Below are 16,190 nucleotides of genomic sequence, written 5' to 3'. Positions count from 1 at the left end.
TGCTCTCCCTGCCACCTGCTGCCTGCATTTCTCATCCTTGCCAAGGGACCCTTTCTGTAGTTTTTTCTGTGTTGTGAATGAGTGGTTTGGCTCAGGTTAGGAATGAGATCACAGAGCAGGCCTGGGGAGGAGGTGGGGAGGAGGATATACCACCACATTTTGGTGCTGTCTGGTAAATGTCAAGATCCCATGAGATAAAACTGGGGTAGGGTTTTCCCTACTGAGTGTTTCTTACATGCATCTTATTTGCCTGATCACTTCCTTTCCTCTAAGGCAGTTCTTCATGGTCCCTCACAAGTACTAAGAGCTGTGAGGTTTGTGCAGTTTAGGGAAAAGGAGTGACCATTATTCTGCCCTTTCCCAGAGACCTGAATGGCAGCTTTTTCCCTGAAGTCCAGCTCCTGACAAAAACATTTACAAATGCTTGATGTCACTTGCTTGAACACCAGATTACTCTCACACTTTATACTAAGGCCATAAATAAACTGTGCTAAAATGTAGGTTTATTCAGTATGTACCACAGTGCAATGTCACTAGTTTGTGGAGACAAAGAAGCACTTTTAAAATCTATGAAGCAAAGCAGAGAGAGTAAACCTTGAAAAATAAAATTTCAGTCCTTAAAAACCAGTGCCCTGTATTTTTCATTATAATATCTTTATAGACATGTACACTGCAAAAAGACACATTTTACAATAGTATTAAGGCTTTTTTTCTAAATTTCATTAATGCTCTGTGAAAATGTATGTCATTGTGTAAAATATCATTAGACTATAGTTCTGTGTCTTTTGTAGGTAGCTATTTTGAAAGTACTGCCAGAAACACACAGCACTCCCACAAATTGCCTTTTTTAAACTAAAGAACAGCTTTACAGATTCCCTTGACACCTATTAAGCATGAGCTAATACTGCCTCCATGCCACCTACACAGCATCTCAGCATCCATTCCATAGTTTTGAATGTCTGTACTTCTACGTCCTACACCTTTTCTGCAAAATTAAAAAAAAAAAATATAAAAAAAAGAGAGAAAAAAAAAAAGAAAATAGACGAAGGAAAAAGAGAAAGAGAAAGAACAATTCCCTCCCATTTCTTCCAGGACAAAAAAAAAAAAAAAAAAAAAAAAAAAAAAGCTGGTCTGTGGCAGCAATTGAAGCTTTGGTAGTCATCAATGACAATTTTATTTAGTCTTTGAAAAATGTGTCATTTTGAAAAACAACATTTTAAACTCTAATGCTTTTCTAATTAAAATAACTATGAACTGTAATTCACAGATGGTTTACTTTTACAGGAGTCTGAATGACATTAAAATTTCAGACTCAGATGAGAGCACTTTGTAGTCCAGAAAAAATATTGAAAAGTGAGTGTTTTAGTGGAGGAACATTTGAACCTTTTTTTCCCTAGGCAAACAGGAAACATTTTGTGCTTAAAGAAGAGACCAGAATGAAGACAGGTGGCAGCCTCAAAAACTGTTTTGATATGTGACATGTGAAATTCCAACATTTTTCAGCATTATTGCTCTCACTGAACACCAGAACTATAAAGAGAGCATTGAGACTATCTTGCTCTCTTGGTCAGCCTTAGAGGCTCTCAGATTTAACTCAAAGACTAAGCAACAAGATTTCTATCTGTACTAACATAATCAAACATGTAATAGCAGTTTCTGCTTCTGTCTAGAGCTCTACTCTCTGTAGACCTGGCATATGATGTAAAAATCTATAAATAGCTTTTGTCTGAATGTAAAAATGGATTTGTATTGGCAATTTGTATTTCTTCATTCACTTGAAAATTGTAGCAGGCTCCTACTAATGAAGTTCATAGCATAAGTGATGCCACAATAGCTCCATTTATCTTGTTCCTAGGGTGCAGGATGAGAGAAAAGAGCAGTAAGGCTTTGCATGTCCCCTAGATAGCTTTGTGATGCAGTGCCAGACACATGTGGCTATACCAACATAAGCTTCAGCAGTTGCCTTGACTGTGATTTTGTGACTACACCCTGCACAATAAATTGCATTGTTCAGTCAAGTTACACATTTGAAATATAGCCTATATGTGACAAACCAGTGTGTCAGTTATGAGATTAATTGAGAATGGGGTTGTTTATTTTGCCATGGGCATTACTAGTAAGAAGAGCCTTTTTAAGGTTTGAAAGTGCAACTCTTCACCCCCCTTTTCTACTGTCAGAGTATCAGTATTGCTGTAGTGAGGGGAGAAGCCAAGACTCTGAGTAATTAAGGACAAAAGACAGAAATAAGGAAAAATTGGATGAAATGGCATAGGCCTGAGACAGGAGGGGGGAAAAGTGTGTGATGTAAAGCATTTGCAGAAAGGAAAGGTGGAGTATAAAGAGAAAATTTCATCAGAGTAGAGGAATGTAATTTTATTAAGTATTTGTTCTCAGGATTTTTCTGAAAGCTGTTCAGATGAAATGGTAATTATAATAACCACATGATAATTTAATTACAGTTAACCATATGAATAATAATTCAGTTATTTTTTTAACAGAATAATTATGTATTTAAGCAATGTAAGTAAGACAATGAAGATATTAGTAGCCAAAACTAGTAATAACACAGGTTCAGGATGTGGTTTGACAAGATGGATGGGAAAAAAACTCTTCAATGAGCAAAGGGTGAATATAGAATTTTGAAAGCTGAGGAAGAAAAGTAAAAATTTTGTTAGAAGTCATCAGTCAAGAAAATGAAGATGAGAGTAGGTCCCTAAGAGTGGCATGTGACTGCACAATTGGATCCCAGGGAGATTGCCTCAGATTAACCCCCATACAAAGAAAGCCTATTCCCTATTTCTGAGTTTCTACAATGGTGAGAAAAGTAAAACATCTTTTTTATCACCTACTTCTACACACTTGGCTATAATTCAAAAGGGACTACTTTATTGGGAAAAGACATACTAAGAGAAAAAATTAGAAAGCATTCCAGTTTTGCCATTTGAATGCATCTGATTTTAACTAAGACTAACAATTGCACCATCATTGTTAGCTCAAACTTCAGGATTACAGACTTTTAAAAACATTTGATTCAAAATAGTTGCTCTCTACAGTAGAGAGGAGGGAAGTCAAGGGACAACAATGTGCCACAATCATTTCTGAATTGAGTCAATGGAGTTTAGTCCTGGCTTTCTGTCGTCCAGCACTATCAGGATGTACATCTGACAGTGTTTGGATTAAGAGCTGTTTGGAAGAGTGTGCAATTAACCCTCCAGATACTTGTCTCCCAGATCTAAAGTAAAAAACACCAGAGGAGCAGATTGGTTCAGTGAGAAGTGAGTGAGCCTGTAAGCTGGAGACAAACAAGTTGAAATTAATTTCTGCAATTTTAGCCAGACTTGTATTAATCAGTATGCCTATTAGCCATAAAAAATTAATGGTTGCACAAAATCTAGAATCTTCTAGGGTAGCACAGTTTTCTGGCACTGTTCCTTTTAATTTTATGAAGTGAAGGAAGTTACTTCTACAAAATTCCTGAGAAAATGATCAGTTTGTTGCTTGGGGTTTTTTCCCAGTTACTTGCTGGTTTTAGAGTTGCTAGGTTGTATGTGGTTTTTGAAGTCTGTTGGAAAGGAATGCTTTTGAAGACAATACAGAAATTTATAGGACTGTTTCAGCTTGTTCAGAAGGTATCAAAAGAAAGGTGTTTTCTTTTTGGTATAACAAGCTAAATTTTTCTCTAAAGGAGTGAGAGCCTTTAATGGTTGTTACTTCAAGAGCTAGATGAATTAAACCCAGATATTGCACAACACCAGAATCAATACTTAGGAGATTATTTTTCACAAGTGAGTCCCTCTGACTTTGATTCTGAAAGGAGATCCACAGCACAGCTTCAGTAAGCAAGGCTGGGAACTAGTATTGATAATTAGGATATTAGGAATCATTGTCAGTAATGACAGTGAATTTCTCCCATCCTCCAATTTCAGCTAAATTCTTCCTGTTCCACAAATGGCAGCTATCTCACAGCATTTTCTGTTCCACATGGATTTGTCTTGTCACCTTTCTCCATGCACACACCCCTCTGCTTTGTAAGAGCTAAACCTTATTTTCTATTATGTTGTCTAACACATGAGAGTAATTAGATTCAGAATGCTTTTTTTCCCAACTTGTATTTAACTTGAAGATTGTACTATTTGTTCTGGATATTTTTGGAACTGAAGTGGAACTGTCTGTCTAACAGCTTGTTCATCCTTTACAAATACATCTTTTATTCAACCAAGTGATAACTGTATTTCTGTTGAAGAATTGGCATTGTACTGTTCCTAAATTGCAGATTTTATTTCAACCCTTTTCAGGATTGCTGACATGCTATCTCTATTTACCATTGTTTTGGCCTTATTTGTTGATGATTTCTCTGCTGTTTATATTCTAGATAGGAGTCCGAAAAGTGTTTCTTAAGTACTGGCAAGCTGACCATCTCAATGATTTGTGCCTTCAGCTTCAGAAGAAAATTATAACCTGCCAAAAAGGTAACAGTCACAAAACAAGTATTCCTGAGCTGTTGCTTTGTACATGGAACAGAATATTGCATAGCTAACCACCTTGAATAGTTGCTATATTTTATGTATTTCCCTACAGATATACACAGATTTTTTAGATTATATTAGCATTGGTGATTCTTACACTTTCTGTCTGTCAAACAAAATTTTGTGACAAATTCTTGACTGTAATGAAAGCTTAGAGAATCTTGAATATTTTTTTCTTAGAGTAAGTTCAGTGAGTTTTTCAAGGCATTAATATCACCTTTACTTTCTTTTTGTATATCAAATATTGTGACAGTGATACAAATTTGAAATATTTTTAAATATAAAAATACTAAAAACAAAGCTAATAAGTTAGTGTGTTTAGTTGTCCTTGTTTTTCACCTTTTCTTACTACTTTTCTTATTTGACTGCTACTTTTTTATGTCTAGGTGTTTTTCCCATTTTATGCCTGCTTCTTTCCTAAGGTCACTGACATTTTTTGGCATGTTTTTAAAAGGAGGTACTATCCACTGCCTCCTGATTTCCTGTTACTTATGCTCCATTTCCTATCAAAGTCTTAAATAACTGCTGAAAATATGAATATTGCTTTGTTTGAAGAAGCTTCCTTCATACCATTCATTATTTACCTAATTTGCTGCAACAGTCTGCAATGTCTGCAACAGTTCACATTTTCACCTATTTAAAGGAAATTAAAAAGACAGAAATCTAATCTTTTTGTCAGACACATAATATTGCAGACTTAAGAATTATAAACCCCTTTCATTCTAATTATCTGTTCCTCACTGTAAACATGTAGTGAAAAAGAGGAAGTCAAGACAAAACCTGAAGCAAGTGACATCCAAATGGTAACAGTTCAGAAATGAATGTGGAGAATGACAGGTAACAGACACCACAGTTCAGCTGAGTTTATAACTTGGGCATGATTTTTTAATGCAGATCACCCTATTTTATTTATGAAATTTTTGAAAAGCAACAACAGTTTATCCTCTTTCCCTTCTTATGCTGATTTATCAAAGAAAGGAAATCTTTACCTTTCAGAACCCAGTTTGTAAACAGACTGCTTCAATAGAACCCTACACTAAAATTTAAAACATTCTCAGATATGTCCATGTTTTGCAGAAGAGAACAGATCACCAGAGTCCACCTGAAGAATGAAGATAATAGGGCTTCTTGTCTCCTTACAAAATATTTTTTTTTGTTTTGCTTCTATCCTCCTGAATTAGAGTAACTTGAAAAGTAATTTTGCCAAAAGTGTGAGTTTAAAGCTATGGCTTATCTGCATGCTTTTTATGATCTGGGAAACCTGAGAAAATCAGGAACTTGGATGAGTAAGCAGTAGTTAGACATCAACCTCGTGCCGAATTAGCTCATGGAAGAAGCTGCCTTTTGCAAACAGGTGCAATTGTAAACTCGTGGAATTAGCATGCCAAAGAGCTCTGGCAGATTTGGAATCAATAGGGTACCAGCAGATTGTTCTTCTGTTATCCTAAAATTGGTATCCATATATTTACACTGACACAGTGATGCTTAGTGAGTAATGATGTCACTCCCAATGCACTTTTATCCCCTCGCCCCTTTACACACAGAGGACTTTGGAAGGTAGATATCTCCTGAAAACATACTGAATAATAGCCAACAAGTCAATAGTCACAATAGAACAAAAAGTAAAGCTGTTAAAAAACATCCAAAGGAGTGCTATGAAAATGGTGAAGGGTCCTGTACAAGAAGTGGCTGAAGTCGCTTGGCCTGATTAGTCTGGAGAAGACTGAGGGAAGATCTCAAACCAGCCTACAGCTTTCTCATGAGGGGAAGTGGTGGGGCAGACACTGATCTCACTGGTGACCAGTGACAAGACCCAAGGGATTGTCCTGAAACTTTGAGGCTTTTTGGGCACTGGAACAGGCTTCCCAGGGAAGTGGTCACAGCATCAAGGCTGACACAGTTCACGATGCATTTGGACAATGCTTTCAGGCACAGGGTGTGACTCTTGGGGTGTCCTGTGCAGGGCTAAGAGTTGGACTTTGATCATCCTTGTGGGTACCTTTGAATTCAGGATATTCTGATTCTGTGATTCTGATTTCTTTATCAGGCTTTAAATGTAGCATCATATACCTAGATAAGAGCTTAGCTTTAAGGGGAAACAGGTCTTGCCCAAAATTACTATCAATTCTTTTTACATCAAATCTAACCAGCAATCCCTTCTTCTAGATTTGGGGGAAAACCCTCAAAACAAAGCAAACCAGATAAGATATCTTTCTGGTATCCTGAAACTTATCTTACACAAGCAAAGAAAGGGGTCAAACTGAAGTGAAAGCATGTGTAGAAACACTTTTACTTAAAAATGTGAGTTTAGAGACTTTCATATTTTTTTCTGCAGGTGTGAGGACTACATATGATACTTTTTGACCTGAATCACTGTGAAAATTGTTTGTACTCAGAGGAAGGGCAACCATGCTGAAATTCTTCCATCAGAGTTTGTGTAGATCAGGAATTAACTTGAATATATCCTATACACAATAGTTAATAAATTTCTCACATAACCCAGATCCATGGTCTACTGGAATTTTGATTATTCTAATCCTCATCCTTAGATGAACTATAAAGTACTAGTTATTTTTCTGCCCTGTGGGTACTAACCACAATTATTTTAATTTGCATAAGTGGGAATTATTTTAGATCTACATAAATGAGGAGCAAATTCACCAGGCAATCATAGTACCCAGTACCCAGCAGTAGTAGATGAAACTAAGCAATAAAGTCTAGGAGCTGACAGTTTCATTTCACAGCAGCTTTTTAGGTTATAAAATTCTTCTGTGTTTAGCCAAAACCAAAATCTTTTAAATGTTCTCATAGAGAAGGAAGTGTGGAGAAATATCTATCATTTCATGAAAAACCTGAACTACTCAGTTCACAAAAATGTGTGAAAAAAAGAGGAATGTCTATCTGCCAAACCTTCCTAATGAAGCTTTGTTGAATGTCTCTTCTTCATTTTGGTGAAAGTGCATAATTCAGAGTAGCTGCACATTCTCTAAATGTTACAATTAGCTCTACTGGGTATCATTTTACAGGACCATTCTAGCAGGCTACTCTAAAATGCTAATTTATGCCTGCTAACAATCCTATCAGAGAACTAATCTCTTAATTTCTTTATTTTAACCAACCTTGGTGGTGTTACCAGTCTTTTTTTATTTTTCCTTTTTTTTTTTTTTTTTTTTTGTTGTTGTTGTTGTTTAAGTTAAAAGCACATACAGACACACAGACTCTTGTAAAGATGTTACTTTAAAATACAGATTTTTTTTTTCAATGTCATCCAGGATTTTATGTTTAATTATTTTTGCTCTGCAGAAGGTAGGTTTAAAGAAAATACTTTAGGAAAAAGCATTTTTTTCAGTAAGCTCTTTCAAATTTTTTTATCTTTTGAGCAGTGAACTCTGATAATATTCTATGCATGTATTAATTATTTTTGCAACAGTAACCCTTAGATTGAGACTCAGTATCATCTCTATTATGAATGCTCTTATAAAATTGTCAACAAAAATTGTACTATTAGTTTCCTTTTCAAGTAAATTGGGGAAGTGTATTAATGTTTCAGAAGTCAGATTTTATGGAATCCAATTTTAAAGGCATTGATTGGTTGTGAGTATAAAAGTATAAACCTTCAAAGCTGTCCATTATAAATAATTATTAGAAATTATTCCAAAGTATCTCAATTTGAAGGTTTTCAAACCCAGTGAATTTTGGATATAAGCAGTATCAGTATGTTAGCATTAGCCTTTCTTATATCTTACCAGCTGGGCACTGAGCATCTCTGAAAAATGAATCTTTTTTTAGTGTCTAAACAAGGCACTAGAAGATGATCAAGAGTACCTTACATTACCCTATGCTTTATCTGTTTATTCTGTTCAATGACATTTTATATTCAGAGAAGACTAATTGTGTCTTTCTCTGTTGACATTTTTCCTTTAAATTATTTCAGCTTGGTGTTTCATCATTTAATGTTGTTCTGCAGTGATCTTAAATCTGAAATTTAACTATGTTGTTTTAAATACCTAATGCATTTTAACTTTTTTGTGCTGCAATCAACATTCTCAGTATCTTCCCCCAAACTGAAACAAACATCTTACGCAGGCTTGTTGTCTGCTGACTTCACTGATGAAAAACTTTCAGTTGACCAAAAAGAGAGTGACCATAACAAGCAATGATGAAGTTTGACCTGGTCTTGACACATGTAAAGTGATGAAAACCAAGAGCATTTAAGGCACCAGACAAATAATTCTAAAACAGGTTCTTCCCTGTGAGATACACAGCAGTGGTTCTAGATCTGGAAAGAAACATAATCTTGTGGAATTAAAAAAAAGACCAAACAAACACCCACACAAACACAGTGCTTTCACTTAGCACATTTCTTCCTTCTAAGCCAAAACAGGTTCAGAGAATATTGACACCACCTGTTGCAGGCACTGGCATTAAAATGGTGCCCAATTTATTATGGGCACAAAGGCCCCTGTGCCTTGGGTTTCTGTTCAACTGTACTTCAGAAAATCCAGGATAGTGGGTGGCATTTGGGTAGGATTTGTTGTAATAAGGGTACATACATAGGGAAGCTATTACAGGAGATACACTAAAATCTTTTCCCAGCATAAAGCTGACAAAGAGCATGAAGAAAAAGTCTAATAGTTACATGAAGCTGATGCAATGTAGATGAAAACTTTTAACTGAAAAATGCAGATATGATGTGACAGATACATTTAAGAAATTTGCATTTAGTAATCTAATTGTTTTAGCTGAAAGGAAATGAGCAGTAAAAGGTCTTTAAGTATAACAAAAAAAAATCTTGTGTTGATTTAGATTTTGATGGGGTATTAGGTACCCCATTGAAAATTGAAATAATTACAGCATTTTTTAAAGCTAGCCAGCAGCAATCATTTAATTCCTACAGCATTCACTGCAATTAATTTATCCAGGCTTTTATTTTGAAACAAACTATCTTTTGACCTTTGCAGTGTAAATGGATGCTTTCACAATCTGTAGCATACATCTATGTATGCTTCTTACATTATATATATGTAAGATGTATACATTTTATTACATCTATGTTGTAATCTAATAAAAAATAGCATTCAGTGAAAATAAACATTTTGTGTTCTGATAGCTCAAATTTATGAATTTACTGTCGCTACATTGTTTTAAGCAGTGGCAGTAGAAAACAGAAAGAGTTCCATTTCACTATGTTATTTATATGCCATCAAATTTCTTTCCTAATTTGTATAAGATACTGACTGAACTTGGTTTTCTCATGTTTACAGCAGAACACACAGTTCTGCTGTAATCATGAGCACAGATATTAAGTTAATTCCCCAGTTAGATGTCTTTCATTGGTCCATATTTTCTCCTTCCACTATGGTAGTTGTAAGAGGATTTCTCGCTCGCCAGCGCTTGCTACAGAAGATGACCATCAAGCAGCAAGAGGTCACCTCAATCAAAAGCTTCTTGCAGAATGCTGAGGACATGGGATTGAAAACATACGACGACTTGGTGATTCAAAATGCCTCTGACATCGCTCGGGAGAACGACCGGCTCCGCAACGAGATGAATGCTGCTTGCCACAGGGAAAAGGGAGAGCCTAGAAACAGGCCAGAAGAAGGCCCCAAAAGGTGAGAAACACCTGCTGTGAAGAATTAATGAGGCTCTTCAGTTGTGGGGAATTCCTTCCCTGCTTAGGAAACCATAGAAGTGACTTAGGGATTGCAAGATGGATCTCATGTATATGCTCATCCCAAATCAGCATCATATTTTTTCCCTGTATATCAGATAATTAAGTCTAGAAACTTTAGGAGACTGCTGTATCATATTCAGGGGACACTCAGCCTGGAGGAACTTATTCAAGTCTCTGAGACACTTATTTTTTATAAAAATACTTCTAATTCTGTGATGAATAGATTATAGTTTAACTTCATCAAACCGAACAAGCAAAAAAAAAATAACTCCTCTGACTTAAAATGCATACACTGAGAAATTGTCAAAGTAATGAAAACAGCTAGGAAACTTAAAATACAGCGAAGTCCAGACTAAGACATCCTGATTTCTCACTGAAACAAGTAGATTGATTGTGAGGAAGATGCTTGTATTTTGAAATAGGCAAAATTTGGGTTTTTTTAACTTACATCAGAGTTTTCAGGAGCACCTATTTTATAAATCCAGTAAATGCTGGATATCCCTTCTCTAGGAACTGAATCCCTGATTTCTCTCTTAGCTGAATGGGCAAATGTAGCATTTGCAGTTAATCGGTATGTCTCAATAGAAAGAATGTGTCTATAACTTGCTGGACATATAAATGTTTATTTTTCCATAGGAACTTAATTTTCATCCAGAACAGCTCCCTTTGCTATCATTGCTTTTGTCAGTGACTTTAATAAAAGTGAAAATGGCAGTGCATCTGCTTAATTAGCTTCAAATATCCCAGTGATTACATATTGGAGGAAATGCCTTTGTAGGAAAGACTGTAATTAAACATTACAGTGAAAACAAATTATCCACTGAGCACCATGCTTTCATCTTTTGCTATTTCATTTACTACATGGGCAGCTGGCTATATCCTGTGCATGAATTTCAGCTCTGCTGGTGATTTGCCATGCAGAAATACAATTTAAAAAGACAAATGCTTGGGGATTTGTTTGGAAAATGGCAGTATAGACATCTTCTATCAAATACATTACTACTCTAAGTTAAAAAGGTCTCAATGTTTTGATTCTTGGAGGCATAAAATCTTAGAAGAATTTTTGTTAAAAATCAATTTGTCAGAAGCAGCTGGAAGGTTGTTTCTCAATATATATTCAAATAGGAAAAAATTATAAAACTGAATTGTAATTGAAACATAACTAAACATAACATCATAATAATAAAAATTATTATTAAAAGTAATAACTAATAATTAAGTTTAAACTGGAAGACATAGGGAAGACATAGGGATAGGAATTGCTCAAGCAGCCAATGTAGCTGGTTAAAAAGATCATCTAATATTTTAAAGATTTGCATTATCTAAATAGAATTTATAGCTGTCTTTTTAGAAAATAATGATAAAGGCTCAGCATTTGCTGCCTCAGTAACTTTCTATTAAAATGGATTTCCCAGAAATTATCATTCAGATTAAAAACCCAGCTTTTGATTGTGTGTAGCAATCAAAGTGTGAACAATTCATTCAGTGAATGTCTGGTCAACAATATGAGTCTGCTTAAGCAAGGCTGCATTTGTGTGAAAAAGGGCCAGTGCCCTGATTTATCATGGAACAGGAAATGGAAGAAAGCTAGCAGCTTGATCTGGATTTGTTTGTCAGAAGATTACTACACACATCCCCTCGACACAGCAGGGGAGTTGTGAGATTGTTTACGAAAAAGCTGTTGTTACATTTGCATGAACAGGTTCATTGTTATTGCTTGAATAATGCATCTGGGGCCCTTTTCTGTGTTTTCAGAGCTGAAGAGAAGGGTGGGAAGGTCTCTGAGGACAGCTTTGCCGGCTGTCGAGCGTCTAAGCACTTCCACTCCAGCTCTGTGCCTGTCCCCATGGCAGTGGATGGCTTGGTGCACTCTGCGGCTGGGCCGTCCATCAGATCCCCCTCCCTGCACTCTGTTTTCAGCATGGATGACAGCAATAGCCTGCCATCACCAAGGAAACAGCCTCCTCCCAAACCAAAGAGGGACCCCAACACACGACTGAGCGCCTCGTACGAGGCTGTGAGTGCTTGCTTGTCGGCAGCTTCTAAGGAAACCGCTAATGAAGGTTAGACACAAAGGCAGAGACGGGCGCGAATGTTGCTCTGAGTTATTGATTTATTCTTCTCGCTTTGATCCTTTTAAACACAGTCAAATGCCTTTGAGAGCTCCTGCTTCCTTGAAATATTTCAGTGGCAGTAAATAAAATTAGCCAATTTGTCATTTGCTCCCAAATCAGCGAATAATACTCATGTGTTCTAATTGCCCAGTTTGTCAACAATCAAAACCGATTTGTAGAAATCTCTCTATAAACAAGTAATCTGTCAACACGAGCTATTCTACCCCACTGATCATTTTATTTCACCTTTTAAACTGTTAGAATATCTTGCAGCACTAAAACAGAATGCTCAAATCTTGAATTTCACCAATTTAAACATTAAACTTTCTCTTTCTTTTTCTCTATGCTCACATGAAGAAGTTATGCATCCAGTGTTTGTTTGTTTGGGGTTTTTGGGGTTTTTTTTGCCATAATTTGCTTACAGTGATTTTTGTTCAGAAGGAAAGTGCTGCAAGTGTCCCAAAATGTCTCAGTGCATTATGGTGCACACAGCATGGTTTTCAGTTCACTTGCTTTATTCTCCTTTACCTTTGAAATGAATAGGTAGATGATGAAGGAAGGGAATGCATTCTGCTTTCCTTGATAAGCCTGATAAACTTGTCATGTTTTGTGTAAATCATCCTCAAGGTTTATCAGGGAAATTCCTTCAGATTGGGTTTAAAGCTCTCTATGACTCCCTAGTCCTGGCATACAATGGATAGAAATCTTTGCAGCTCCCTCTCTCAAAATAATTACTGTTCTCATGTCCAGTTCATTAGGTGAAACTCCATTTTTCTTGACCTCTTTCTTGCCCATTGAAGCTCTATATAAGGAGAAATTAACTATTCCCAACATACTTTTAAACCAGCATGGCTCAAGGAGGTCTATAATAATTTAATCATTCTGTGTCCAAATCTGTAAAAGATTATTGATTTAACCAAGAAGTTCTAGCAGAGATGTTTTGAAAGAACAGCAATTTATAAATATATGTGTGGTCTTAACAATGTTTACATATACTCACAAAACAATTTTGGAGTTCTTATATGTGTGAAACAATAGTGCAAGTTTCTCTGCTATATACTCATTTTCTATGAATTAACTCAGTTTCCTGAGTCTTTGTCCAAAACCAGCTCTGATTTATAGCATCTAATTTTGATCTTAAAAGACCAATCATCTAGGTATCTATTCTCTTCACTACATATGTGCCTGGAGGCTATGAAGAGACATCTAGTTTAGTTAAATGTAGACTCACTTGGGGATTTGCCCTTAGGCTATGGGATTCCCTAAAGTTATAAATTATTTCCACACCTGCAGTACAAAAGAAGAGAGGGGCATAATATCATCCTATAATTAGAGTTTTATAGATATTACAGAAAAGAGGGGTATTTCAGTTACTGGCAATCACATATGTGTAGCACATAAGTAGCACTCCTAGCTGAAAACATGCCACTATCCCTTGGAGCAAAAGGAGAAACAAGCACATATTTCCATGTGTTACAGACCTTGCAGTGCACATTTGGATTCAAAATATATTTCCTTAGGCGTGAGTTCTCATCTTTTAGTGGCAGTAGAGATTACCAAAGTAGGTTATATGCCCAGGTAGCAAAGGCCTGTGGTTGGGTAGCTGCATTTTATTCCCAGAAGTATATATGCTTTTGCTTGGAGTCCTGTGTTTGTGACTGCTGCTCATTGTAGAACTAAATGGACAACATTTGAGGGCTTAAAGTACTAGACCAGTCTAAGAAAAAACTGAATTTAACTTGTAATAACACAGACCTTTTTCACTTTCCTAGTACTGACCCGTCCAAGACCACACAGTGATGACTATAGTACCATGAAAAAAATACCTCCCAGAAAACCAAAGCGAAGTCCAAATACAAAACTTAGTGGCTCTTATGAAGAAATACCTGGCCAAAAGCCCGGGGATGCAAAAAAAGCAAGCACAGTAGTTAAACCAGGTGTCTATGACACTGTGACAGTACAGAGAGCAGCTTCTACTGATGGACCACAACACGGCGTGTTGAATCTCTTTATGTCACAAGAAGAGGAGGAAAATGAGCCTGTCTATATTGAAATGGTAGGGAATGCAGTGAAAAGCAGCTCTGCTGAAGCAGAGAGTCCAGAACAAGGAGAGTCTGTATATGAAGAAATGAAGTATTTTCTACCAGAGGAAGGAAGCAATGGTAATGGAATAATTCCAGTGGTGACTGGATCTCCTCCTCTGTTGTTTGAAAGCAAAAAAAATGTTAACGTTGAGGATGGAACATTGGATGGAAACAGTCAAGCAGCCTTGATCTATAAAGACTCCTGTGACATTCCAGCCCCTTTCCCCAACTTGCTTCCCCACAGACCACCACTTCTTGTATTCCCTCCCACCCCTGTCACATGTTCACCTGCTTCTGATGAGTCACCTTTAACACCACTAGAGGTCAAAAAGCTTCCTGTTTTGGAAACCAACCTAAAATACCCTGTGCAGTCAGAAGGCTCAAGTCCATTATCACCCCAGTACTCCAAAGGCCAGAAAGGGGAGAATGAAAGACCAGTATCTCCAGGCCTGATTGTGTTCAGTGTTTCCACCAAAGTGACTCCTCCTTCCACACCACCTCCTCCACTGCCACCACCCCCTCCTCCTGTACCACCTCCCGCTTCCTACCGGGCTTCCACACATTTTGCATCTCCTCCAGAGACTTGTGCTGGTTTTCTGATTAATGCAGGGAAGGCAGGTGCAAATTCAGATCTGTCAAAAGTACCTCAGAGACCCAATCCTGCTCAGCTTGGATGCTCGTCTTCTCCATTCTCCAAACTTCCGTACTCCCCAAAGGTGGCAAGAGCAGATCACAGGAAGTTGAACTCAAATTCATCATCTTCATTTCCATACAGCCCTACAAACTCAAGGTCATTGACCAGTCCCCTTGATGAGTTAACTAGCTTGTTCAACTCAGGAAGGAGTGTGCTACGGAAATCTGCAGCAGGACGTAAGATCAGGGAGCCAGAAGGTAAGACAGTTCTCTGTGCTTCTGTTTTGTGGATTTTTTTCTGCATCAAAACTTTCTTACCTTGGAAACTGATAAAGTGGGCAAAAATACAGAATGAAAACCTTGATTGGCTTGGGGTTTTTTTTAAAGGTCTCTTGGAAACACTTATAGAATATAAATTACATATCAAAACTATATGTCTTCAGGTTTAGCCTGAGATATGAACTTTTACCAAAATGTTTGTATGACGCAAGTTTGAATGTTCTTTTAACATTCCAGCTGTTCTAGTAAAATAAACACAGATGTTACATTGTGTGAAAAATTAGTTTATGTTATAAAACTATAAAAATATTTTGAATTAAATATATGGCTAAGTGGCTGGTAGATGTGCTTTACTTTGAAGACTGTCTTTTAAAGTTTGATAATTTAATTTCCATGAAATTCTATATTTGGTGATACAGTCTTTATTGTTCCCCTAAATAATGCTTGGACAGAGAGTCATGCAGTGAACAATATTTTAAAAGTTAAACCAAATCCTGGCTCTGCATCTCAATAGCAACACTGACTCCAGTCTTTGCATTACTTTTTTGATTTAAAAAAAGTTTCCTATTGAAAATATTCAGTATATTTTATATAGAATTTTCTCCCCATAGCATCTCCTAAACCCAAAATTTTGTGAATTTCTAGTTTAGAGTGGGAAAATCTTCAGATTGTTATCTCTGCTTCTTCAGTTCTATCTGTCCCAACAGCTTGTCTTAATCAAGAACTGTGTGCAGCGTATTCAAATCAGGCAATACAGAATCATATAATTACTTTGGTTTGAAAAGAACATTAAGATCATTGAGTCCAGCTGCAAAACTAACACTTTCCATGATTTTGACTATATCACAGTTTTCCAGCTGCACAGTGTCTTCCAGCACTA

The 16,190-nt window shown here is 36.6% G+C and overlaps 1 protein-coding gene across 1 annotated transcript in view; it reads left to right on the top strand.

The window, feature by feature from the left end:
* The window catches only part of MYO16 (myosin XVI), a 358,267-nt gene that overhangs the window by 307,999 nt on the left and 34,078 nt on the right, over positions 1–16,190 (top strand). Inside the window, 4 exon segments of the mRNA XM_056502322.1 lie at positions 4,373–4,469; positions 9,892–10,138; positions 11,956–12,263; positions 14,087–15,289. Coding sequence (XP_056358297.1) covers positions 4,373–4,469; positions 9,892–10,138; positions 11,956–12,263; positions 14,087–15,289 — 1,855 coding nt within the window.

This window comes from Oenanthe melanoleuca, chromosome 1, assembly GCF_029582105.1.
Source record: "Oenanthe melanoleuca isolate GR-GAL-2019-014 chromosome 1, OMel1.0, whole genome shotgun sequence".
NCBI classification, from domain to species: Eukaryota; Metazoa; Chordata; class Aves; order Passeriformes; family Muscicapidae; genus Oenanthe; species Oenanthe melanoleuca.
This window is presented reverse-complemented; position numbering and strand designations above follow the sequence as displayed.